The sequence below is a fragment of the Phascolarctos cinereus genome, unplaced genomic scaffold, assembly GCF_003287225.1.
Source record: "Phascolarctos cinereus isolate Bilbo 61053 unplaced genomic scaffold, phaCin_HiC Scaffold_4;HRSCAF=312, whole genome shotgun sequence".
NCBI lineage: Eukaryota > Metazoa > Chordata > Mammalia > Diprotodontia > Phascolarctidae > Phascolarctos > Phascolarctos cinereus.
Window position 1 is genome coordinate 21,794,135 of NW_027555847.1, and position 26,427 is coordinate 21,820,561.

The window sequence follows — 26,427 nt, forward strand, 5'->3', positions numbered from 1 at the left end:
TCGGCCTTCATTGATCTTTGCTTTGAACAGAATTCTCAAGTCTTTCAAATTCTTCATTTTTACAATGTTGTCTCTCCCTCTCATTTTACAAAAAATTAGAGTTCACAACTCTAGAATGCTTTCAGGGTCATGACCCGCTCCCCCAATAATCTTATAAGGCAGGCAGTGCAACTATTTGTAAGTGAGGAAATGGAGATTTGTCCAAAGTCACAGAGGGGACAGTGCTAAGATCAAATCCAGGCTCTGGGATTCTGAATCAAGCCGGCAAATGCTCATTTGTCAAAAAAGAGAAATAGCTGGAGGTGGTGAACTCTAGACCTATAAGGCTGAATTCTCTACTCCTGGAGAAATTCTAAGCACATTAGTAAAGGGATGATTTCTGAGCACGTAGGGAAGCAATGGTCATGGAAAGCCAGCATAGCTTCCCCAAGAACAGGTCCCGATAGGCTAACCTTATTTCCCTTCTTGATTTTTTTTTTTTGACAGGGTAACCAGACTGGTAGATTAGGGAAATATTGATCTAAATTTCAACAAAGATTTTGAAAAAGTCTCTCATATATGTATCTTGCTTAAGTAGGGTCTCCTGCCTTGGCCATTTCCTTCCATTGGTGATTTACTTAAAGTTGGAGAAGGTATTGATTAAATTCAGTATTGATTAAAGAGACAGTCTACCTCCAGGCTCATGATAGAAAAGGCAGCAAGGCAGGATGCCTTGAAAGGGTGATCTGCTTGGGCTAACCAGTCTTACTCACCGGGTGGTGTCCTTGGCAGAGTGCTGTATTCTCTTCTCTTGGTTATCTTATAAGAACTGCAGTGGTCACTGCTGATACTCTCTTCATAGCAGATATTTGTCAATCTATAGAGATTCCTCCTTGCCATGCACCCTGCTCCTGCTCCCTCCAGACCACTGAACTTCCTGAGACTGCCTTGGGTGACTATGAAGTTGGTGGCTCTGGGCCTAGAGTCAGGAAGATCTGAGTTCAAATCCAGCCTCAGACACTCACTGTGTGACCCTGGGCAAGTTACTTATCCTCAGTTTCCTCATCTGTGAAATGGAGGTGATAATAGCTTTTATTTTGCAGAGTTGCTGTGAGACTCAAATAATATTTGTAAAGCATTTAGAATACTGTCTGGCATGTAGTAGCTGCTATATAAATATTAACGATTCTAGTACTGCCGTTATTATTGTTATTCCATTCAGTTTTGGAACTACCACCCTGGGACTGCATCATCCTAGTTGGTCATGCTTCATTCACATTCCAGCTGCCATCCCACCTTATGTGTAGCCCCCTCCCCAGCCCCCTTTCTCCACCTCTTGTTGTGGGAACAGTTATTGAATCAATACTTTCATTGCTTTTGGAAGGAGTATGACAATTGCCTCCTCTATGACTCCACTCTGTATCCCTACGATTCCTCAGACAAAAACAGCCTTCCCCAGCCACCCCTCCCCTGAATGTGTTGTTGCCCCCTGCTAGAAGGTCAGTGTCTTGAAGGCAAGGGTTGTATTGCTTACTTGTATTTGTATTTCAGGCACTTAGCACAGTGATTGCCGGCGCAGTAAGTACTTAATTAACACTTTGCATTCATTCATTCATCCTAGGTATTTCCTGTATGCTTAAGTGCACTATTCTTTTAAGAAATATTTTATTTAAAAATTGTATTACTTTAAACATTTAAATAATTTAAAACATTTTATTTAAAGCCTTTGGTTTCTAAATCATAATCATTGCTGGATACACCTTTATCACCTTAGTCCTCGTGACCACTCTCCCCATTCCCAGCCCCAATCCCATTCCAACCCTTCCTTGTGACAGAGAACATGAGCTGAATGTAGGGTAGGGATTGCCTCGTTTTGATTTCATATCCCCAGAATACAGTACATGGCCCAGCACATAGAAATGCTTGTTAAAGTGAATGAACAAAGAAAACCAATTAAGCAAAAACAGCTGACATGTGACCTCCTCTAATAACGTGGGAGCCATTCCTGCCTCGAATACCCTCACTTCTGGCAAGAGAAGTAAGTATATTTTGTTATCTGGTCTCCAGGACCATTATTGGTCTTTCAAGATTTTGTCATCCTTTTGGAGATCTTTTCTTTAACACTGTGGTTATTGACTAGTTTTTGCTTCTTCTTACTTCATTCTGCATTAGTTCAGACAAATCTTCCCATGGTTTTCTGAATTTATCATATCTGCCATTTTGTACTGAATAATATTCCATTGCATTGACTTAACCACATCTTGTTCAACTATTCCCCAACTGATGGGCACCCACTTTTTTTCCAGTTGTTTGCTGCCATGAAAAATACTGCTGTAAATATTGTGGTGTATAAGGGACTTTTGTTTTTGTCTTCACATTCTTGAGGGTATATACCAGGTAGTGGGCTGGATCAGAGGGTATGAACACTTTTGCACTATTACTCAGATGTCATCTTAGTACAGCTCTTTCATTTTATAGAGGAGGAAACTGGGGAAAAGGAGGTCTAGTGACATGCTCAAGGTCACACAGGTAAAAAGTCTCAGGGCTGGGACTTTAACCCAAGTCCTTTTGGCTCCAAATGTAGTGCCCTTTTCCCTCAGTGGAATATGGTCAAACTGGTGTTGATGGTTTGGGGGGTTGCCATGGCCCCCTATTGGTGCTTGGGTTGTTTATGTTATTAAAACAAAAAGAAAAGAAAAGAAAAGGAGGGTGCTATTAAAGATTAGCTCATGCTTCTAGGGACGCATTGACTTTTTTCTCCCTCTCTTTTTCAGGGCAGCTGATCTGAGGAGGTTAGTGAAGCTTCCCCCGGACTGCAGTTTGAATTCCACAGGAAAGTGATCGCTGACATTGAGAGCCTAAGAAAAGAAGACAATCAACGAGTCACAGACTCTTAGAGACAGAATCGTATCACTCATTGACTTCATTCCCCTTATTGTGGTGATGAAGGACCTGAAGCCTGGAGAGGAAAAGGGGCCTATTTGTTGCTGCTGTTCAATTGTTTCAATTGCGTCCAACTCTTCGCGACCCCATTTGGGGTTTTCTGGGCAGAGGTAATGGAGTGGTTTGCCATTTCCTTCTCCAGCTCATGTTACAGATGAGGAACTGAGGCAAATGGGGATAAGTGACTTGCCCAGGGTCGCACAGCTAGTAAGTGTCTCAGGCCAGATTTGAACTCGGTAAGATGAGTTTTCCTGACTTGTTATTTGGATCCAAATAAATTGAGAATTTGAGAAATTCTCCAAGTGATAGCACTACTAGGACAGACCCTCGTTCTATCCTGGCCAACGTTTATTGCCAATACTGGTCTTACAGAATGTGCTAAGGCCCAGGGTATGGCTGTGCTCCCCAATTCCACAGGAGGACTGTGCAGTCAGAGGCAGAAGGGACCTTTTGAGGCCATCTGCTCCAAACTCGTGTTCTGAAGATGAGAAGATAGAGGCTCATAGAAGGGATGTGCCTTGCCCCAGATGATACAGGTTCTGAACGCCACCAGATCCAGGATTGAAATCCCAATCCTCTGATTTCAAATACGGGTCTTTCCCCATTGCCCTCAGAATGGAAGACTGCATGGGAACAAATTCAACAGTACTAAGGATAGCCTAGAGAAAAGGCAAGGGGCAGATTTACCTCCTCTTCAGTCAGCCTATAGGCTTTCTGGAAATCAAAGATGTTGGCTGAATCTGGAACAATGGAACTGTTTATCTTCTGGCCTTGGACCACGATCCTGTGGCAAGGAAGGAGAGAACCACTCAGTTAGGTGAAGCCTTGCTCGATCTCTTGGATTAGGGCCTAGATTTGATATTTATGGGGTTTTAAGTAGGTCTGAATAGAAGCATGGCTGGGTTTAATGGAGGAATATAGGTAAGGGGGAAGACATCCTCCGTGACTGCTGGTCTTGAAATTGCTGACTCCAGTGCTAGGTTTGGAGGGGCTGGTGAGACACTTCTTTTTTTCCCTACTGTTAGATGCTGGTTTTCTACAGTGACAGCTTCTGCAAAGGAAATTCCCAACGCTGAAAGTCCTGAGGGGAACCGAGGAGGTTCATAAGACAGAAACCAGTTCCAAATCTCAAAACAAGAGAAATGAGAGCGGGCTCTTTGCAAATGTGCAAAGCTGCCAACTCAGCAGACAGGGGCAAACCTCCTGGCATGAAGTAGACCATGGGACCTGGGGGATTTTGATGCTCCGGGATTTGTATTTCTGTGAACTGACCTGCAGATGGGAAGGCAGTCAGGGTCCCCAAAGAAACCTAGACTTCCTAACCAAAAGATGAACTCTAAATACTGTTTTAAGATGTCTTTGGTGATCCTGCCCCAAACTTCGCTATAGCATAATTAACAATGTTGTTCAGTCATTTTTCATTCATGTCTGACTCTTTGTGACCCATATGGGGTTTTCTTGGCACTGGAATGGTTTGCCATTTCCTTCTTCAGCTCATTTTACAGATGAGGAGACTGAGGCAAACCGAGTGTGCCCAGGGTCATACAGCTAGTAAGTGTCCAAGGCCAGTGAGTCTTCCTGACTCTAGGCCCAGCTCTGCCTGCACTGAGCTACCTATCTGCCCTTAACAGCTGACGCCTTGTAGCTTTTAGAATGATTTTTCCTCCTGCCAGGACAGGTGGTCCCCAGTGGACTGGCTAGGGGAGGTAGCTTTCTGTTCATATATGGGAAAGGACCTTTCCTTAAATCCCTGATAAGTCATGTGGACTGGATTGAGAAATGATAGTTTTCTGCTCATAAATGGAACAGGACCCTCTCTATTTAAAAGGTCCCAAACTGACTCAGAGAGGCAGCAGAAAGAACACTGGCTTTGGCATTAGAGGACCTAGATTGAAATCCTGCTTCTGTCAATACCTGTGTGACTTTTGGGAGTATCAATGAATCTTGTCCTCTGCAAAATGAGAGAGAGTCTTGGACCATGTGGCCTCCAAGGTCCCTCCTAACTCTGCATCTATGATTCTGCGACCTTTTGGCTGGAAGAGCTTAAAATGGAGGCCAGGTATAGCCTTCCTCTTGAGGTATATCCCTGGAGGACAGCAAGGAGCCCTTGGGCCCTAGCAAGTTGCTGTGTGACCAGGAGCAGGTAGTCTGCTTGGACAGGGAATAGTAAGCTTTGGTCAGGTCGTTAGGAGCCTGCTTTTCCTTTTTCTTCCCTTCTGGTAAGTGCCAAGACAGCAGCTTCCTGGTGTATCCATCTCTATCTTGACTTTCCTTTGTCTTCTGGTGGCTAAGAAAACAGTAGCTTCTGGGCTGTATTTAGGTCTTACCCTTCTGGGTGGCCGTGAGTGATGGAATGGTCCAGTTTTACACCCTGTCCTGGTTCTGCTCCAAAATGGAATTAAGTTGAGGAGGCCTGGCTTTGCAATCTATCTCTGCCTCTCTTTCTTTCTTTTTTTTACTCTTTCTTTTCCTCTCCCTTTCTCTGCTAAGAGTTAGGAAAACTGAATAGGAGGTCCTAGTGGATCTTGGTCAAATACTGATTCTCAGAGCAATGCTGAGCCTTATGTGTTTAGGATTGCTATTTAAGACTCTTTTCAGTCCATAGAAGTCATTTGGGGGAAAATTTGTAGTGTCATTGGTGAGATATGAATTTCAGCTGATAGTCCAAGGCTCTGATAGTTTAATTTATATGGGATCTGTATGTTTGTTACCAAGATAAATATTCCTGACAGTCATTTTACTTCAAAGTCCTCACTGAATGACCTATTTTCTAGAACAAAACCTTGTCTTTGTTTTTCGGGGTTCAGCTTCAGGGGACTGAAAGAGCCTGAAGCCTGAGGAGTCCCGGCTTCCAATAGTCTCAGCAATGGCTGATTATGGATACAATGGAAATTGGCAAAGTCTCTCCTAGCAAGGTCATCAAAGGTACATTGGGGTTTAAAAAGGTATTTATAGAATGCAAGATGTGGGATCAAAATCAAGATAGTGGGGGGCAAAAATCTCACCATGAGATTGAAACCCAGTAGATTGTAAGCTCCTTGAGGGTAAGGACTATTTTGCTTTGATCTTTGCATATCCAGTGCATAGCAGAGATAGATAACTAGACTGATCGATAGATAAAGCATTTATTAAGAACTTACTGTGTGCCAAGTATGCCAAAAGCTGAATATGCAAATCCAGGCAAGGTAGGAGATCTTTCCTTTCTAAGAATTTACATTCTGATGTCATAGAGTCTGGCAAATGCATGTTGAATGAATGAATGAATGAATGAATGAATGAGGAATGAGGTCACATGCAGCCCCAAAAATGGTTTTCCCAAGCAGTACCAACTAAGCGGCTGGAATGGGGCAAGGGCCAGAGAGAAAAGTAAGGTCTCAGAGACTTCTGTGCACGTTGATAACAAACAAACAGGATGTAAAGTGTACAAGTCACAAGGAACAAAGAAGTATTTAATATTCCTTACACAATGCCTCAGACTGTTTTTAAGTCTGGAACATCGCCCTGTATCTAAAGTGGGCCCTTTGTCCCTCCTTAAAGCAGAAGGAACTACCCATCCTAGGGATACTTCTTGGTCATGTCTCATTTCTTAATGGTAACACTCAGATGTGGGCTCAAAAGATCATAGATTTAGACGTGGGAAAGACCTTAGAGAACACCTTGATCAGCCCTCACACTTTACAGATGAGGAAACTGAGGCAAGGGACTGGTCCAGAGTCCCAGAGGTAGAAGATCTGGGATTCTTTTCCAGGTTCTCTGGCCCCCCACCCATGCTCTTCTCACTGTCCTACCCAGCCTCTCTTTGGTGTTGCCCTAATGGATGTAGAGGTCAGCTGAACAGAGAGGATAAGGGAAGTCAGGAAGGGGTCAGATTGCTAAGCAAGAGTCTCTCTAAAAGGATAGCCATTTAAGAGACACAGAATAATGGCAGAACTCTTCTCAGGACTAAATAGAGCAAAATGGAATCTCACGCAAGGAAGACTGTTGAGTTTGCTGGGATAAATCCCAGAGCTGACTCAGGCTCCTGGGATAGCTGATGTTTCATCTGGATGCCTTTACTACTTACTTGGGTGTTAGACTTTCTTACAAACCCCTAAGCTGTGTCCCCTCTGATTTCCTCCCAGAAATGAGTTGGCCATTGGGGAGCTCCTCTTCCGGGGAGCTGCAGTCAGCAGGAAGTGGGAGGGTTTTAGGCTGGAGTGGGAGGGGGGAGAGGAGCCTCTTACCTATCATAAGCACACTTTGTACTTCCCTTTACTGTTGTGTCCATATTATCACCAATCAGCCAGACAAACTTGGGGTCCATCCGAAGTCGGATTTCCTTCCAGTACTTCTTTGGAACGTAACTACAGCCAGCATTGAAGTCTCCCATGAAGATGAAGTTCTAAAAGACATAGACTTGAGTGAAGAAGGCTAAAGACTTCACAGATGTTTTCGATTATAATCCACAACAGCAAAGCTGAAGCTTTGTGATCCCCCCAAACTCAACAGAAATTAGCTTTATTCCCCTTTGTTGAAAACATATAAATAAACAAAAAGAGGATTCTATATTTAGGATGAAAGGTCTGGTTTTGACAAGGCACTCTGGTGCAGAGAACAGGGTGCTGGGTTTGAGGTCAGAGATCCTGGGTTCAAATTACACCACAGACACTATCTGTGCTACTCTGGGCAAGTCACTTGGGCCTTAGTTTCCTCAACTGTCAAATGAAGGGCTAGATAAGATGATCTCCAAGGTCACTTCCAGATCTAGTGTGATCTTATGTGCAAAACGGATTCCAGAATTGAATAGGGAATAGGCAGGAGAGAACGAGCTAGGTTGTTTACAGAAAGTTGTCTGGCACTTTCAATCATCCCAAGCTATTCCTTGAAGCCAAAGCCCCTCTTTTTCATCACGCCATTGTTCTTGTGGTGCTTTGGAGCACCTCAGCCCCCAAAGAACCAGAGTTGTGGACGACACAAATGGGCATGAAAGACACTCATGGAAAGCTGCACGGCGTAGTGGGTCAGTCTTTGGACTAAGAGTTAGGACTCCTCTGAGCCTCAGTTTCTCCCTTTGTAAAATGGAGACAAGAATAGCACCCACCTCCCAGGGTTTTTTTTGAGGATCAAATGATATGATAATTGTAAAGTGCTTAGCACAGTGCTCAGCACATGGTAAGCACTATATAAATATTAGCTATTATTAAGGCTATAAAATGTCACCCATCTCTATACAATGTCACCCTCCTCTATACCACAATGCCACTTATATCTATACAATACTACTGGCACCTACACAATGCCACCCATGTCTACACAGTGCCTATACCGATACAATATCAGCTGTGTTTGCACGACAACATGTCTACATAATTCCTATGTGTATATAATGCTACCCATCTCTATATAATGTCACCCACTGCCGCATGATGCCACCCATATGAGATATTGCCTACCTCTCCACAGTGCCTATAAACTACACAATCCTGGCTATTCCACATCATCCACATTTACATAATGTCACCCAGATCTCCACATGCCACCCAAGTCTGCATGATGCCACCTACATCTACAGGATACCACCTATAGCTACACAATGCCATCCATATTCATGCAATGTCACCCAGATCTACACAATGCCAACACGACTCTGACAGATCTTTGCCAAGTAACATACACATATTTGTTGTAATTATGTATGAAGAATAAATGTCCTCTGCCTTCAAGCAGGAATATCACGCCTACCACTCTTTCTGTCTGACATTTCGAGGGGAGTTTTCTCTTACAGATGGTGCATAGCAGGAAAGCCTGAGTATCGGGGCGTTTCCTTCTCTCACGGCTTCAGGGGAGAATTCTTTTCCTTGCCAAGCTGTCAAGCAGGAAATCTTGCTTCAGTCTTAAATAAACTTTGTTCTGTTTTTCTCCGAGTTCCACTTATGACGCCTGTCCAGGATTTCTAAGGAACCTGAGACCCTGGCCTTTGCCATATTGTTCCCCTCAAGGTTGGTGAGAGCCATTGAAGATAGCCTTTCATCTGTACTCTATATAATTTAAAATTTCCCTTTCCTCCTCTTCCTGATCACACCCACCTTCTCATCTGCTTTCTTTCTCTTCTGCCCACCTCATCATTAATTCTTCCGATTTTCACATCCTCCTATTACTTTCCCATCTCCTAACAAAAAGGGGCCCAGAGAGGTTGCCTGTGAACACAAAAAGGGAAGGAGCCTCATACATCATCTCACACATGCCCTAGAAGGAAAAAGAGCCTTCTGCATTGTCTCACATGATTCCGTCATTCTACAGAACAGAAAATGAACTTATTCTCTTTCCACATAGCCACACCTGTCTCCCTAACTTCTCTGTTTCTGTTAAGAGCACCAGCACCTTTCAATCCCCCAGGTTTGAAACATCTGAGTCATTTTCAACACTTCATGCTCTCTGCCCCAACATATCAAATCAGTCTCTAAATCTTGTGGATTCCCCCCCCCCCATCTCTTGCATCCATTCCCTTCTCTCTGCTCACGTGACTGCTGCTTTAGGTCAAGCTTTCTTTAAACTATCCATCCCCTATGTTGCTGCCATATTGGTATTCCATAGGCACAGGTCTGACCATGTCATTCCCCATCCCAAGAAGCTCCAGTGGTTTATGGGGTAGCCTCTCCATAAAATACAAACTCTTGTTCAACATTTAAGGTGGTGACCTCAGGCTTCCATTGACGTTTTACATCCGTGTAGACATCAAAGAGCTCATCGATTTCCCGAACAGATGTCTCAGGTGTCGTGTGTAGAGGGATGATCACAAAATCTGTAACAGCTTGGGAATAGGAGAAAACAGGGACTTAGTTAAGTTCTCCCTGTCAAGGTCATAGAAACAGAGTAAAAAAGAAGACAGTGTTCCCCTTACAGACTGGAATACTATGGTTTTCCCCCCAACCAGACACGTCTTCAAAGGAATAATAGCTGGTATTTCTATGGTTCATTTAGGTGAAATGCTTTAGTTCTGTGATCTCATTTGAATCTCATCACAGCAAAGCTGTGAGATGGGCACTATAGTTAATGCTGTCCCCATTTTATAGATGAGGGAGCTGGTGCTCAGAAAGGTTAAGTAACTTGCCCAGAGCCACACAGCCAGCAAGGCACCTTACTTCTAAAATGGGAATAATAGTACTTGGGGAGGAGGAGGAGTGTGGTGGACAGAGCAGGACACTTGGAGTCATACAATTTGGGTTTAAGCCCTAGTTCTGCTATTTCCCATGTGATCTCCAGCAAATTACTTCACTCTGGGGGTTTTAATAAGGGAATTTGTCCAGATGATCTCTCAGGTCTAGCTCTAACATTGAATTATGCCATAATTCTGGAGACAGGTGGTGGCGGGTCTTGAATCTGCCTAACGAACTTGGGTTTTATTTAGTAGAAGATGAGGAGAAGAGAAGAAGGTATACACAGAGACATATGCCATGATTTAGAATATGATAGTGGGTGAGGAGTAAAAGGAACCATGAAATGAGGAGATGAGGGAGGAATCCACCTTTGCAGGGGGAAGGATGTTTAAGGATTGAATCTTTAATCCTAAATTCAGTGACTTAATGAGTTATCCTTACACCTGGGACAAATCATTCATTAGGGACAGGCTGGTGACACCAAGGAGGGCAAGAAGAGGCCTGGGACTGAAATGGAGGGGGTGAGAGTATGAAATATTTCTGGTTTTTCGGTTTTTCTTCTTGCAATTAACAAAGGCCCCTCTCTAAGTGTTTCTTTTGGTATCCAGATTTTGTACTTCTGTTGAAAGTATATCAAGTAAAGGTCTACCTATCCACCACACACTTTCAATACAAATGCGAATTCCTTCCCCCTTTTCCCTCTCCTCTTTTCTTTGTTAACCTTAAAGCACTATGTAAGTGTTATTATTATTATTATTATCATTATCATTGTTGTTGTTCTTGTTTTCCCTATTTTAAAGAAGTATTATGTTCTACCACAAAGTTCACATTAGGCAAAATCCATTAACTTCAGGTACCTGTGATGTCAGATGTCAACATTCATTCTGTTGGTTTTGGTCTAGATATTGGCAAAGGGAACTCCTGAAGTAGAAACCCCTCTGCTGGGGCAGATCAATAACACATTTGTAACTTGGACTCTTAAAGAGTTGACTAGGTGCTGAGACATTAACTTGACTGTAGTTGCACAGCTAATATGTGTCAGGGGTAATGTTTGAACCCAGGTCTTCCTGACTCCAAGGCCAGGCCTTTATGTCTCCCTGCCAGGCTTCTGTCTCTTGTCTTGCATTTAAGAAATGTTTGCTGAATGGAATTGAATTGAGGAATGAAGGACTTTTTTCAGAAATGAAATAAACTAAATGGAGAATATCTTTGTGAAAATAAACTGGGCAAAACTAAATCATCAGGTCATAGGAACAAAGAGTTAATATTTCCTTTCAGGAAATAAAAATCCATATAGGTTTAAAAATCTAACAGTCATGGCTGAAATAGGAAAGGATGACATTTGCCGGCATGTCTGGACCCAGATAATGAAAACTCATTGGAATAATAATTACAATGACAATAATAGTAGCTAGTATTTATATAGCCCTTTAAAGTTTGCAAATACTTTACCTTCATAATAACTCTGGGAAGTAGGTGCTATTATTTATTGCTTTTTTTACAGATGAGGAAACTGAGGCAAACAGGGTTAAGTGACTTGCCCAAGGTCACATAGTCTAAGGCCAGATTTTAACTCAGGAAGATGAGTCTTCCTGACTCCAGGCCTAGCCTTCGATCTACCTCACCACCTAGCTGTCTCTCATTCTTGACATTCATAAAATTAAAGAAAGTTCTTGATTTGAAAAATTTATGCTCAGACCCACCCAGATCTGGGGTTCTCCAATTCGGAGGATTTTGTGTATCAGAAAAGCCAGCAAGGCAATTCACTGGCTCTGATAACAGTCCTTCAGAATATAAAAGAAGGCATATGGTGCAGTGAAAAAAGTGCCAGATTCAGGGGCAGAGTGCCTGCCTGCAAAATCCAGCTCTTCCACAAGTCACTTCTCTCTGAGCCTCAGTTTCCTGATCTGTAAAATGCAGAGGTTGAACTCCTCCTGCCTCCAAACCTATGACCCTTCTTCTAACAAAGTTGGTGCTCTTAGCTGTGACTCACCAGTTTGAGGGGAGTAGAACCAGATCACAAAAGGCTCTCGGGAAAAGACGTCTTCATCTCCATTCTGGGTGTCATGATAGAGATAGCTTTTCTTCACAGATACCACACTCTCTCTAAATAAAGTAAAAAGGAAATAGGAGTCTGGTTTGAGTCACTTCCATTTTTAAAAAAATCACTTTGAAGACAGGAAGGTTTTGGTCTAATGTCCTCTTTGGGGAAAAACACCTCTAACTTTCTGATTTGACCTCAATCCTTTACCAAATGATGATTTGGTCATCAAACTGCAGGTGCCAGATTGACTGTTAACAATGAATCATTAATCGCTACGAACTCTGAGAATCATCCGTCAGACTTTCATTTTCTCTGGTGTCTGAGAACACTAAGAAGTTGAATTATGTGCCTGTTCTCATCTTAGCTGGGAAAATGGAACACCACAGAAAAATGGCATCCAGTCCTTTGTCAGCCTGGTCCTTGGAGGGACAAAAGCATGAGAATCGTAGGCTTCTCTCCAAGTTCAGCTCAGGTCGCGACGACTTTCCTGATCTCGATGCTCTCCCCCTTTTGAATTTCTCTGTATAATATCGCACAACATACGTGTACAACATGTACAATTCTTAGTATGTACTTTGTGTATGTGTTATTTCACTCCAGCAGAAGGTACACTCCTTGAGGGTAGGCACAATTTCTCTGCATTTGCATGTCTAGCTTAGTGCCTTGCACATACTAGGTGCTTAATAAATGTCGAATTGAATCCAAGAGGTCAAAGGTCACAATCAAACTGCCCCTACAACTCCCAAGCTGATCCAAAAGCTTAGTCAACCTCGACAAATAATTAAGTGATAGTATCCATTACATAATCCAGCAAATACCGTAAGACATCCAGGCATGATGTCTACCTATGATTTACTTTGCCACATTCTTCATTTTGCAGAGGCAATGAGGGATGCCTTGTGTGGTACCAAATGGACCTGCAATTTCACTGCTACTAGAGGAAATACCCTTTACTAATACAGGTCACCACCTTCTCTGCAACTTAAAAGTCTTAAACATTTGCCTGGGGGCACCAAGAGGTTACATGATTTTAAATGATTTGTCCAACATTTTAATTTACCCATAACATCAGAGATAGGACTTTCCCCCTATATTTTCCTGACTTTCTGACTACAGTTTTTTATCTGCTATATCTTGCTGCCTCTCTGAGGGGGCTTTATAATAAAAAAAAGTCATTCCTACATAGGGGTCATGGGTTCCTGTGATACTTGGAAAACTCTGGGATTCCAGAGAGGGTAAAGCCTTCACCAAATGTACACCAAGGTCACATTCCTACCTTTAAAGAGAGTTTTCATGAATTGCTATGGCAATGTTCATAACTGAACTCTAGTGTCAAAGAAACAAATGGATTGTCCATTGATAGCCATACTATGTCAAGAGATAGATCTAGAAAGATGGAGGCCTTGGAAAGAACCTTGGATTTGGAGTGAAAGGGCCTAGGTTCAAATCCTGGTTCTGCCACTTACTACGTCTATGACATAACCTTCCTGTGCCTCAGTTTCCTCATCTGTAAAGCGAGGGGGGTTGAACTTGATGGATTCCATGATCCTCTAAGTAGCTCAGCATATTGGGTTGGACCTCCCAAAGAGAGGTTTACGGAAGGACACAGGTAAGAGAATCACAGGATGAGAAGGGGGCATAGGTGGACATGGATGATCAACACTAAGGAGAGCATTAACATTCTGGATCTCTCAGACCACCGAAACACATGCTTACCTATAGAGAAAAGCATACTGCTCCTTGTAGGCATTTCTTCCCAGCCGGCTGCTAATTACATAGTTGTAGCCTTTTGGGTCTCTTCGGGATTTCCTGGGAGACAGGAAGATTTTCCAGGAGCTTTGTAAGTTGGCATTATTGCACCATCTTGAATCCTTCATCTACTAGCTGTCTCACCCTTCCCGACCGCAGACCCACCATGCATTTTTGTTCTTTCCTTGGCTTCCCACTTCTGAGTCTGACAACCTGGATCTTAACCCACAATCTCAAGAGCAATACACACCAATAATGCTTTCAGGTTTGCAGAGGGCTCAGGTTCAAATCCTGGGTCTGATATTTATTGCCTGTATAACCTATGGCTAAACCACTTAACTGCTCTGGGCTTCAGTTTCCTCATCTGTAAAACAAAGGAGCTAGACTGGATGGTTTCTGAGATCTTTTCCAGTTGCCAATCAATCAAAAGTCATTTATCAAGCACCTATGTGCCAAATGGGGCTGCTTGGTGGCCCAGTGGATAGAGTGCCAGGTTTGAAGTCAGGAAGACCTGAGTTCAAATCCAACCTCAGACACTTACTAGCTGTGTGACCCTGGACCCTGTTTGCCTCAGGTCTTTATCCACAAAATGAGCTGAAGAAGGAAATGGCAAACGGCTCCAGTATCTTTGCCAAGAAAACCCCAAATGAGGTCACAAAGAATCAGACTTGACTAAAAAACAACTGAACAACAACAACGTGTCAAGCACTCTGCTTGGTGCTTGAGAATGAAATATCCCTAAAAGAAGCTCACATTATAACGGGGAACATAATGAGTGCACACAGAGGTTACATAGCAATACAGCCATGATCCTTGAGTTAGATACTATAGGTGGTATTATTCCCATTGTACATTTATGGAAACTGAGGAGCAATGTAGTTAAATCTTCTGATTATTAACAAGTATCTGAGGCAGAACGCAAACCCAGGTCTTCCTGATTCTAGGTCGGTACTCTATCCAACTCCTTCAAAGTAATAATATGATAACCTTTATTAAACTGCTTACTATCTCAGGGAAGAGAGAGGGGAGGGCAGGGAGAGAGAAAATTTGGAACTTAAATTTTTTAAAAAATGAAAGTTAATAATCGCCATTAAATGTTAACTGGGGGAAAATAAAATATTATTAAAAAAAGAAAGTAACATATGTGGAATTATGTCCAAAGAGTTATAAAGCTGTGTTTGCCCTTTGACCCAGCAACACTCCTATTAGGTCTGTTTCCTAAGGTGATCAGGGAAAAAGGAAAAGAACCTATATGTTCTAAAATATTTGTAGCAGCTTTCTTTGGGGTGGCAAGGACTGGAAATTATGGGGATGCCCATCAGTTGGGGAATGGCTGAACAAAATGTGGTATATGATCGTGATGGAATAGTACTGTGCTGTAAGAAATGAGGAGCAAGATGGTTTTAGAAAAACATGGAAAGACTTGTATGAAATAATGAAGAGTGAAGAGAACATTGTATACAGTAATAGCAACATTGTTCAAAGAGTAACTGTGAATGACTAAGCTATTCTGAGTATTACAAATATTTGAATCAACCACAAAGGACCTCTGAAGAAAGATTCTATCTACCTCCAGAGAAAGAACTGATGTATAGAAGTATGCATAGTATATGTGTGCATGTGTGTGTGTGTGTGTGTATATGTGTGTGTATACACATATATAGGTATAAATGTGTATGTATATATTTATGTGTGTATATGTGTATATATGTGTGTATTTGTATCCATCTGTGTCAAATGGTAGCCTTCTCTAGTGCAGGGTGGGGAGGGAGGGAAGGAGATAATGTAACAAAAAGAATTAAAATTTAAAAAACAAAATAATCCATGCAACAGAAAGTGACATCTCTAGCAATTCAGTAATGCAACACTTTCCCCAAAAGATCCCAGACTGTTCTGGTCAGGCTTCATCTGGAGCGTTGAGTTCAACCTTGGGTGTCACATTTTAGGAAGGATATTGATTGGCTAGAAGTGTCCAGGCGAGGCCAACCAATATGGCGGAAGGTCTTGTGAACATTCCACATGAGCATCGATGAAGGAACTGGAAATGTTTGGTGTGGGGGAGACTCTGTGAGAACATGAAAGCTATCACTTATCTTGTTTATAAAATGCTAAGTCTACAATGCTAGGAAGAGTTTGAGTCTCTGCCACATGGAAGAGAGATTTAAGCTTGATATCAGGGAAAACTCCCTCCCTGAACTACTCCCAAATGCTTTGGGTGACCTCTGAGGTGGTGGGCTCCTCTTCACTGGAGGTCTTTCAGCACAAACTGGATGGCCAATAATCAGATATATTGTGAAGGAGATTCTTGTTATTATCCTACATATTTAGAAAACAAGTGTAAAGAATTTTACAAGCCTTAATTGAGGTACTATAAAAATGTTAGCTATTCCGGGAGCTGCTGGGTGGCGCAATAGATAGAGCGCCTGAGTTCAAATCTGGCCTCAGACACATAATGCTTACTAGTTGTGTGACTCTGGGCAAGTCACTCAACCCCGACTGCCTCACCAAAAAGCAAAAAAAAAAAAGTTAGCTATTGCTGCTGTTGCTGTTTGACCCTTCTGAGGTCCCTTCCAATTCTGTGATTCTGTGAGAAGCTCTTAAAATAATTACCATTTTAGACTTTTTCAGTGGAAACTGGCCTTCTTCCTTCTGGGCTTCATCTGTCTTCTCTCCATCCCCTTAGCTACCTCTAACTATTATCCTGTGAGATTTTTGTTTTGTTCACGTTTGCCAAACATGTGCTGGAAACTCCCCGAAGTTGTAGGAATTCAGGTTAAAATGATTATTCTCTATCCCCTCCCCCCAATCAAGAGCTCAAGAAATTAAAGATTCTGTCCTAGGAAGGCCACAGCAGGGCACAGTGTCCCAGATCAGCTGTTCCCCTCTCTGTGTGTGCAGAGCCTGGAGTTTTGGAGAGATTTGGAGTTCCATTTTGGGGAACTTTTGGGCCCTTTTGCAGCCCACACAGAACCCAGGGTTTCGTTCTTTGTTTTTTTTTTTAAAGCTAAATCCAGAACTTGGCTGGGTTAGGTCATAATAAATTGAATTCCAACTTCCTGTTTATGAAAGGCTAAGCTTGTTTTGAATAGCTAGGATAGCCCAGCCCTATTTCTATGATTTACATGCAAATGACTCATTAATCCAATTTCTTTAAAAGGGATATTGTAATGTACTTGTGAGAGCATGTGTCAAGCATCTTCAGACTCCTATCAAGTCAAGAATGGGACACCTTTCCCAAATAGGAAATCTAGGGGAGAATGGAAGCCACAGGAGGCAGCTCTGATATGGTGGAGGACCTGACTTAAAAATCTCTGTCCAGCTACTCACTTACTGTGGGCAAATCATTCCACTTCTCAGTTTCCTTATCGGTAAAATAAAAGGGATGGGCTACTAGGTCCCTAAGGTCCCTCTGTGCCTTTACATCTCTGATCCTGTCTATGGAACCTTGGGTCCTCTTTCCTTTCTCTGAGCCTCAGTTAGGAAATTGAGGACATTTGTAAAATGGGGGGGGGTGTTGGACTAGATGTCTCAGGGCTCTTTGAGCTCGAAATGTCTGATGCTATGAGGCAGAATTGAGTCACCCAGCAGTGCACATGAAGCCGCCTTTCCCTTTTGCCCCCGAGAACTGATCTGTGGCACAGGAGGGAGGAAGTGGGTAAAAGCTGAGGAGGTTGGCAGGTTCTCTGGAAGGTACTTGACGTTGGGCCAAAAAGGCGAATTTACCATTCTCAAGCCTTCCTCCCTCCTCCTAAGAATCACAGAGTTGTACAACGAATGTTATTACTGAAGCCCATCTAGTCTCATTTTACAAATGTGGAAACTGAATCCTTGAGAAGCTAGGTGGCTTTCCCAAGGCCACACAGCTAGTGAGTTGTCCAGTCAACAGGAGATTTCATCCAGTGGGCTTCTTATATCTTTCCTTCCTTTGTTTTTCTCTTTCCTGTCTCTTATCTGTTTCCTTGTTTTCAATTTTGTGATCATAACCTTTGCATATTCATCCTGCCCCAAAGGTCTTTCCTAGGGAATGTGAGCAGATGTGGCCAGATGTTTCAGCAGGGTAGGGTTTCTGTCCCTGCCTTCCTTCCCTGTTTCAGTTCTCTTATGCCATCGTTTGTTTGCATGAAAGGAGGCCCGAGGGACATGTTTTTCTTACCCATTCAGCTTTTTTATCAAGGTGGGACAAACGATGTTGCGGGAGTCCTTGATTTCCATCAGGAGCATGATGTCACAGCGTTTGATGATCTGTGACAAAAGATGAACAGGCTTTCAGAGGGAGCACATTCAGCATTTCTTAGCTAGGTCATGGCAACAAGGGGAAATTGTACCTAGAGAGCTGCTTATTCACCCTGGAGAGCCCAGCAAGTGGCAGTGGATAAAGTGGTGGGCACAGCCATATGAGAGCCCCTTGAAAGTCAGAAATACTGTGATTTTGTGAATAAGACAGGGATAAGCTGGGGCAGCTAGGTGGTACAGTGGCTAGAGCACCAGCCCTGGATTCAGGAGGACCTGAGTTCAAATTCGACCTCAGATACATAACACTTACTAGCTGTGTGACCCTGGGCAAGTCACTTAACCCCATTGCTTAGCCAAAAAAAAAAAAAGACAGGGATAAGCCTCAAGACCTCCCTAGTGAGGAAACTCCTACCCAAGCACACAGGTTCCTTCTTTGAAATGTCTAGGCTTAAAGAATTGCCTACAGGGAGGTCTAGCCCAAACCAAATTCAAGTGTAATTGGGAAATATTTAACAAAATAAATAAAAATACAATAAAACAAAGTAAGATTATATTTTAAAACTAAGTCAATGTTCATATTCCTCCCCAGGAATCCTTGGGTGTAGTTGAGTGTTTCTGTTTGGGTTTGATACCATTGGCTTAGCTTACTGGATGTGTCAAAAGCTGGCCTTGAACCAGGCCCTTTTGACTGAGGTCAGCTCTCTATCTACTATGTCACATTGCCTGAAGGTAACGTGGAACCACTGAATGTTTCTGATCAAAGAAGCGACAAGTACTGAGCAACACATTTTTGAAAAAGTTAATCTGGTGGCAATGTGTAAGGCCCTGGGTTCAAACTGCTGCACCACTGCTCCTCAGCTGTCTGGCCTTGGCTAGGCCTCTTCACGTACCAAGTGAGGGGATTGGGCTCCACGTTCTACGGCCTGGGCCAGCCCTAAGTCTATTACACCGTGTTGCTTCTCTGATTAAAAGGAGAGGTGACATCAAGGACACAAAGCACCCCTTTCTCCCACAGCCCATGGCCGCGCTCTCTTTGGGTTTTCTCTGAAGGTCAGAGAATCAGGCTGCAAACATGTCTGTGGGTCTTTCTGCTGCCAATCACTTTTTTCTTTGCAAGGCAATTGGGGTTAAGTGACTTGCCCAGAGTCACACAGCTGTTGAGTGTTAATATGTCTGAGTCGGATTTGAACTCAGGTTCTGCTGACTCCAGGGCTGGTCCTCTAGCCACTGAGCCACCTAGCTGCCTCTGCCAATCACTTTGAATCATTGCAGCCTCTTCTTTCTGTGCCGTGGGCTGGGAGTTTTTGTGCAGAAAGCTCCCCTATCCCAAAGAAATCCCAGGTCTGGAGGCCATGGCTGCAGGTCACACACCTTTTAGGTGCCGCGTATTTTCTGTCCTTCACACAAAATGACCAATTTCCCAACCCACTGGAGACAAATATTGATCCATGAGTGTATTCAACCACACATTCCCTTTGTTGGTATTTAATCTCACCTATTTCAGGTTTTCTGATAGTAATAATAATAATAATAGATGTTTACATGGTGGTTTAAAATTTGCAAAGCACTTCAATACATGCATACACGTGTGTAAACACACAATGCACTATATCTACACATATGTAAGTACACATGTAAAGACACAAATGTGTACATATTATATACATATATTAATATATGTTTTATCCCCAGAAGTGCACATATACATGTATATACCACATGCACAATTGCCCTAAAAGTATTAGTGAAATTTTAAGTTTTAATAATTTGATAATTTTTTATGGGCAGCTAAGTGGCACAGTGAATAGAGTGTGGGGCCTAGAGTCAGGAAGACTCATCATCCTGAGTTCAAATCTGGCCTCAGACACTTACTAGCTGTGTGACCCTGGGAAAGTCACTTCACCCTGTTTGCCTCAGTTTCCTCCCCTGTAAAATGAGCTGGAGACAGAAATGGCAAACCACTCCAGTATTCTTGCCAAGAAAACTTCAAATGGGGTCACCAAGAGTTGGACACAACTGAAACTGAACAAGCTTTAAACTGTCCTAAGATGTTTCAGCCTTTCAACAACTTAAAGGGGAAAGGGAGGTGGGCACTGGAGTTTTACTTTTCCCCATTTTTGAGATGAACAAGCTGGGACTCAGAGACATTAGTTTCCTTGTCCACGGTCCCACAGCTAGCAGTATGAGAGGATGGATTCTGACCCCAGACTTCCAAACTCCAGGTCCACATTCTGCCACTATATCCCATTGTCTCCCTGCTTATGAAAGGATTCCTTTACTCATTGTAAAAAGCATTCCTCATTACCAAATGTCATTTTACACAAATTATATTTTCACTGGGGCTGTCTCCTGTTTGCGTCTGGAAAAGAGTCTCATTTTAAAACCAGCACCAGCAAAAATCTAACCCCTCCCACGGATTGAAGTTGCCAAAGGCGTCAGTGAGCTGGGATGTGCTATCTTTGACTCATGCTCTGGGTCTTATCCCTGGGGAACTGCCCGTGGTCCACATTCTTCCTGTGGATGCAACCCACGACCTTCACCTCATTTGCCCCAAGCTAAACCCATTCCTTGTGATGCTTCACCCTTTTCCTGTTAGATCCTTAATCTCTTTCCTGACTTTGGAAGATGGGAGCAGGGCACTGACCAATGGGAGGAATTAGGAAAGGCTTCCTGCAGGAAGCGGTATTGGATCTGAGCCTTGAAGCTGACTTGGGGAATAAAGTATTGGGCTGGAACTCAGGGAGACCTTACTTCAAATACTACTTCAGACACTTAAATCACTCCACCTCTGTCTGCCTCAGTTTCCTCATCTGTAAAATGGAGATAATAATACCACCCATCTCCCAGGACTGTTGTGAAATGACATATGTAAAACACCTTGCAAATCTTAAAATGCCATTCTTGTTATCCTCATCATGAATGATGGCTTCCAAGAGACAAAGGTGAGGAGGACTGTTTGGGAGATCATGGGAGATAGGATGGTCTGATTCAGCCCCATCCCTGGACCCTGATTGCCTCCAGGATCAGAATCCCAGCAGGGAAGTTTGGGGACATATTTCTGTCCTAGTCAGGTTCTAATTATTCTAAGGAGCAGTTACCTACCAGTCTCCTCATAGCCTTGTATTTCCAGGCAGCCATGAAACCTTCCATGGCTCCCCATTGCCTATAGGCTAAAAGACAAACTCTACCTGCTTTGCACCCTTCCCCAGGCATTAATGGCCCTCTGTGGTCTGGCTCCCACTTCTGTTTCATGCTACTCTCTTGGGAGAGCTTTACCTTCCAGCTAAACCAGACCACTCACTGTTCTCTCAACATGACACACCACAAGTTATGCCCTCTCCTATGCCATAAGTGGCCTCTTTCCCCCTTCCTACCCCCATTGTCTTCCTTCAAGGTTCAGCTCTAGGGTCCCCTCCTGCCAGGAAGCCTTCTCTGATCCCCACCCTTAGCCTCCGATATAGGTGCTCTCTCTCCCCCCTCAATTTTCCTTGTACTCTACTCTTCCTCTCCTCCTCCCACATCCCTAAGTAGAAAGCAAGCTCCTTGAGGGCAGGGTCTATTTTATTCATATATCTCCTGCACCTAGTACAGTGCCTATCATATATTGGTATTTGTTGACATTTTCTTGTGTAGAATAGGTAGCATGATACAAGGCCATTAGACCCATGGTCTCAGAATTTAGGGTTTAATTTAAATCACAAAATGTCACTTGTCCAAGGCCACATAGGTTTGACCCCCCAAACCCTGTGACCCCTACATTTTGTGGTCCTTCAGCCTTCCCGAGGCCACATAGATAGTGGGCATTGATGGGGTGCTTGGGTGCTTATGTTTGGGTGCTTGTGCTTGGACCCCAATTTCTCTCTAGCCTCAGAAACCCTGTCTCTGACAGTTTCTCCCCAGCCCAAGGTCACTGTACCTAGCAATTACTCATGAGCGGGCCCCAGCAAGACCCTTATCTCTCTCCCTGGTGCAGTAACAAACAGCACCTGAAGGATTTATTGAACTGGCTTTGCACTGGGTCATAAAGACATTTTTACCCACTGGACTATCTCCTACAGCCCTACCTCATTATCTGCATTCTGGGCTCCTCATTAACTGTATTCTAGACTTAAGACATATGTATACTCCCTACATCTATCTTGTCAAACAAGACATTGATTGGAGGCAGACTGGACAACTCTCAGTTACCCCTGAACTCTAGTTGACTTAGTGATGTAGCAGACCTAAAACCTCACCTCCATGTGGCCCCCCTTGTGGGCTTTTCCCAGGGAACTCTGGGTAAAATGCCTAAGCAGTAGATACAACAAGTGCATGTTTCTTTAAGAACTGACCACTCCTTAACCACTAACTAATCCTTCCCTGAATCACCTAGTTAGCATATTTGACACATGTCTTTATCACATTTTATACTATATAAACTTTAGCTATACTATTTTAAGATTGCAGGTTCCTTAAGAATCCTTGCCTGCTGAAAAGCATAAGAATAAACTTTTTGCAACTTGGCTTAAGATTGCTTGAGTTTGTGAATTCATCCCATACACCTTCATTCATATCACACAAGCAAACTCATTCAATCAATGGGCTTGGGTGGCAAAGACCATGAGTCATCAGTAAACACATTAGGCTTAGCTGGATTTCTAGCCAATGGGCAACATGTGAATCACAACTCTCAAGGGAGTACTGTGTGACAGGTCTGCTTACTGAGCAGGGACATCCCAAGGCTCCTCCCTCCAGGGAAATCCCTGGGATACAAAAATGCTATTTCTTTGAAACAAAATCTGTCTAATGACCACAACCATGTAAAGGGAAAAACCTGAACCTGAATGTTGTGTAATTTCATTGTCCTTAAAGGGTTGAGAATATGCACCTCCCTTCCTTCTTTGCAGAGGTGAGGGACTACAGGTATGAAATGTTGCATGCATGATCATTCTCATCTGACACATTAGTTAGTTTTGCTGAACCTTTTGTCAAGTCATTTTTTTTCCTCTTTGTTACAAGGGATGACTTAGTGGAGAGGGAGGGGAAATATATTCAGAAATGAAGGTGATATTAAAAAGACACTAATAACATTTTAAAAGTTACCAACAACAACAAAAACCCCAAACCCAGCCTGCAGCGACCTTATAGGGTGCTGAACAAGCAAGTGGGGCAAGGATACCCATTATCTTGGGCAACTTACTCAACAATTCTCATTTCCTCTGAAATGAGGAGGTTGGACCCATGAACTCTAAGGTCCCTGCTGGCTATAAATCCTACTCCTACCCTGCAATGCTCCCTTAACCATTACTGAGTTCATCATCAGGAACTGAACATTTTGAAATAGGAAAATATTTTCCTTGCATAGAGTTCCTCCCTCCCTCCCTCTATCATGATTGTGCCTCTCAGGCCATAACAAATATCAATTGGCTAAATAACAGGCCTAGACCCTGCCCTAAACCCCAAGATTAAATAGGTCCTAACTCTTGGAGAAGACGATCGTAGTTACAGTTAGTGTTTAGCAGAATGTGCTGGCTCATTTAAAAAAAAAAGGCAGAATTTGAAGAAGCGCATATGAGCTAATTATATCCAAACAAGAGGAAAAGTGACTAGGAAAGGTGGGGCCGGCAAAGAATCTTCATGGAGACTGGAAGGAGAGCCTGGAAAATGGTTAGGAGCCTCTATGAACTGGATGGAACTAATTTAAAGGTAAATAGTTAACTAATCAGTTCAATTGACTTGCATGGGTGTTTGGGATTGAGCTTTTAATCACAGAATCTCAGATTTGGAAGGGACATCATTGGCCCCCTAGTCCAACCTATAAAAGTCCCAAGGGACCCTCCAGCCTTTACTTGAAGATGTCCAGTGCAGGGGAACCCATTGCTCCTAAGGCAACCAACCCCATGTTGGGGCAGCCAACCTCACTGTCATCAAGCCTGAATATACATTTCTACCAGTCTTTGTCTTTGCTTCTTTTCTTTTCCTGCCCTTTGGGGCCAAAGAGAACAAGATATCCCTCTTCCAGTGATGACCCAATCTATGATTTCCTTGGTACGGGGAGTTCTTAATGAGGACGCTCTTTGTACCAATGCAGGTTGGCACCTTCATGCAGAGGGTCACTGAGAGGCTAATTGACCTAGGTTCACATAGTCAGTATGGGTCACGGGCAGAACTGAACCCAAGTCATCCATACTCTGAGGCCAGCTCTCTGTGAGGCTGTCCCTCTAAGTATTTTAAGTCCATTTTTCAGATGAGGAAACTGAGGCTCAGGGACATTAATCAGTTTGCCCAAGGTGACCAAATGTCGAAAGGACGGTCAGAACCCAAGGTCATAGCATTATTGCTCTGGAGTTGGAAGGGACTTTAAGAGGCCAGCTACTCCAATCCCTTCATTTTGTAACTAAGGAAATTGAGGTTCAGGAGAGTTGGACAATTTGCCCAGGGTCACCCAGTAGCAAGATTCAAACTCTGGGCAGCTTCTGCCTTCAGTTCCAGCATGCTTCTCACTATTGAACGCTGCCCCTCCTGGAGCTAGCTTCATGAACAGATGGCTTGGTTGGGGCAGTTATACTGGAAACTCTGCTCTCTAATATTCCTTAACACAGAGCTTAGCTCTTGGGGCAGAGAGCTTCTCTGGAGTGCAGCCAGACTATTATTCAAGTCAGAGGTGTCAAGCTTCTTACCTTTACTATAACATCCATAGCTTTGGAGTTCTCCCTCTTTGCCTCCCCAAAGGACCTCACATTGAAGGAGCAGATTCTCAAGGTCTGGATGCCATCCAAGGAGAGGAGCAGCAGCAGGGTGAGAGCCAGCATCCTTGCCATCCTGGTGGCCTTCTGCTAAGAGCAGGGTGCAGCTGGGTAAGTCAGTGGTGCTCCGAGGAGTGCCAAGTTGTGGTGCAGCCTGCTGGCTTTTATAGGGCACAGATAGCAGGAATGACTGGCTTCCTTCCTTCTGCAAACTTTCACTTCTCTAAGGAATTGAAGGTCACAGGCTTCTTGCCCAGCGGGAATCTTCTGCCTTTTAAACAAGACTAATTGCGGTACAAGAATGTCACAGGCATTATTTGTTTTTCACATTAGGAAATCAGTTTAGTATTACTTCCCAACCTTCCCATCCTGGGAAGAGATGACAAATTGTTCATGTGAGTACCAGAGGTCCACAGCTGGCCTTAATCTTCCCTGCTACCAACCACAGCTCCATCTCAGAGCTCCAAATGTCACTGTTTCCCTTTTACAGACTTCTGATGTTCCCAAGATCATCAGAAAGTTTTTTTGGGGGGGAAGGGTCACCTGGAACCCTCCACTAGAGAAGCACATAGCATCATAACACCAACATCAAAGGGTTATCGTGGAAAAGCCTAGTGACTGGGGATAGCATACCAGTCAGAGGGTAAGCATTTATTAAGCACCTACTATGTGCCAGGCTAAGTGGTGAAGTGATAGAGCTCTGGGCCTGGAGTCAGGAGAGCTCATTTTCCTGAGTTCAAATCCTGCCTCACACACTGGGCAAGTCACTTAACCCTGTTTGTCTCAGTTTCCTAATCTGTGAAATGATCTGGAGAAGGACATGGCAAACCACTCCAGTATCGCTGCTGTGTGGAATGCCACCCAAATTAAAAATAAAACAAAACACAGAGGTGTACAAGGAGAAACAGAAAGTTAATTTATTATAGCTATTATTATTATTATTTCAAATCTTGAGATTTGGGTGTCCCTCCATCAGTAAGCTCTGATGAATGGGAGACAAGGGACATAGACACATAAGCTGGTTTAAATAATAAAAAATTCCTCCTCCCCCACAGCTGTCCGTTAACTCAGCTCACAATCTCACATGCCAGACATAGTATACATCTCTATATTTCTTAGTTCATTGAGATAATGTCAAAGGAGCAATAAAAAATGTGCAGTTTACAATTGTTTTTGGGAGGTCTCAGGGATTGAATAGATAATGTTGGGAACAGAAAGACATCTGAATAAAACCCTGTCAAAGAGAGATAAGGGGGCTTGAGCCTTTAGGGGTTTTTCCGGGACCTGGGACAAAAGTCGCATCAAGATAAGATCAAAGGGCAGGCCAGAGCTTACTGCTAGTATCTGGCACTAAAAAGATCTTACAGTAGTCTATTTAACCCTATCCTACCTTCTGAACCCATTACCTTAATTACACTGAGAAGTCTTCACTGGGACATCCCATTCACTGCCAAGAAAACCCCAGATAGGATCACAAAGAGACAAACATGACTGCAAAATTACTGAAAAGACATGTGCCAAGCATTATGCTAAACAGTTATTGTTATTCGTCCTTCTTTCTCAGAAAGGACCAATGAAAAGGGGGGGGGGAGGGAATGTCTTGACGTGTCAGTGAATT

At 43.2% G+C, this 26,427-nt stretch overlaps 1 protein-coding gene across 1 annotated transcript; it reads right to left on the minus strand.

Annotated features, from left to right (window-relative positions):
• Positions 1–1,678: 1,678 nt before the first annotated feature.
• Positions 1,679–25,019, minus strand: DNASE1L3 (deoxyribonuclease 1L3). Its single transcript, XM_020968973.2, has 8 exons — positions 24,744–25,019; positions 18,005–18,093; positions 13,819–13,911; positions 12,052–12,164; positions 9,600–9,712; positions 7,146–7,303; positions 3,610–3,706; positions 1,679–2,837 (listed from the first exon to the last, which is right to left on the minus strand). Exons 1-8 carry the CDS (start codon positions 24,882–24,884, stop codon positions 2,715–2,717), a joined length of 927 nt encoding a protein of 308 aa, XP_020824632.1. The 5' UTR covers positions 24,885–25,019; the 3' UTR covers positions 1,679–2,714.
• Positions 25,020–26,427: the final 1,408 nt, after the last annotated feature.

What these genes read in the sequence shown, in the direction of transcription:
- DNASE1L3 (XM_020968973.2), bottom strand. Translation starts at nt 24,884, where the DNA reads ATGGCAAGGATGCTGGCTCTCACCCTGCTGCTGCTCCTCTCCTTGGAT. An exon ending in CTATGGATGTTATAGTAAAG is followed by an intron (nt 18,094 to 24,743) that starts GTAAGAAGCTTG and finishes CTTTTGTCACAG; the next exon opens with ATCATCAAACGCTGTGACAT. An exon ending in ACAAAGTGTGCTTATGATAG is followed by an intron (nt 3,707 to 7,145) that starts GTAAGAGGCTCC and finishes TCCTTGCCACAG; the next exon opens with GATCGTGGTCCAAGGCCAGA.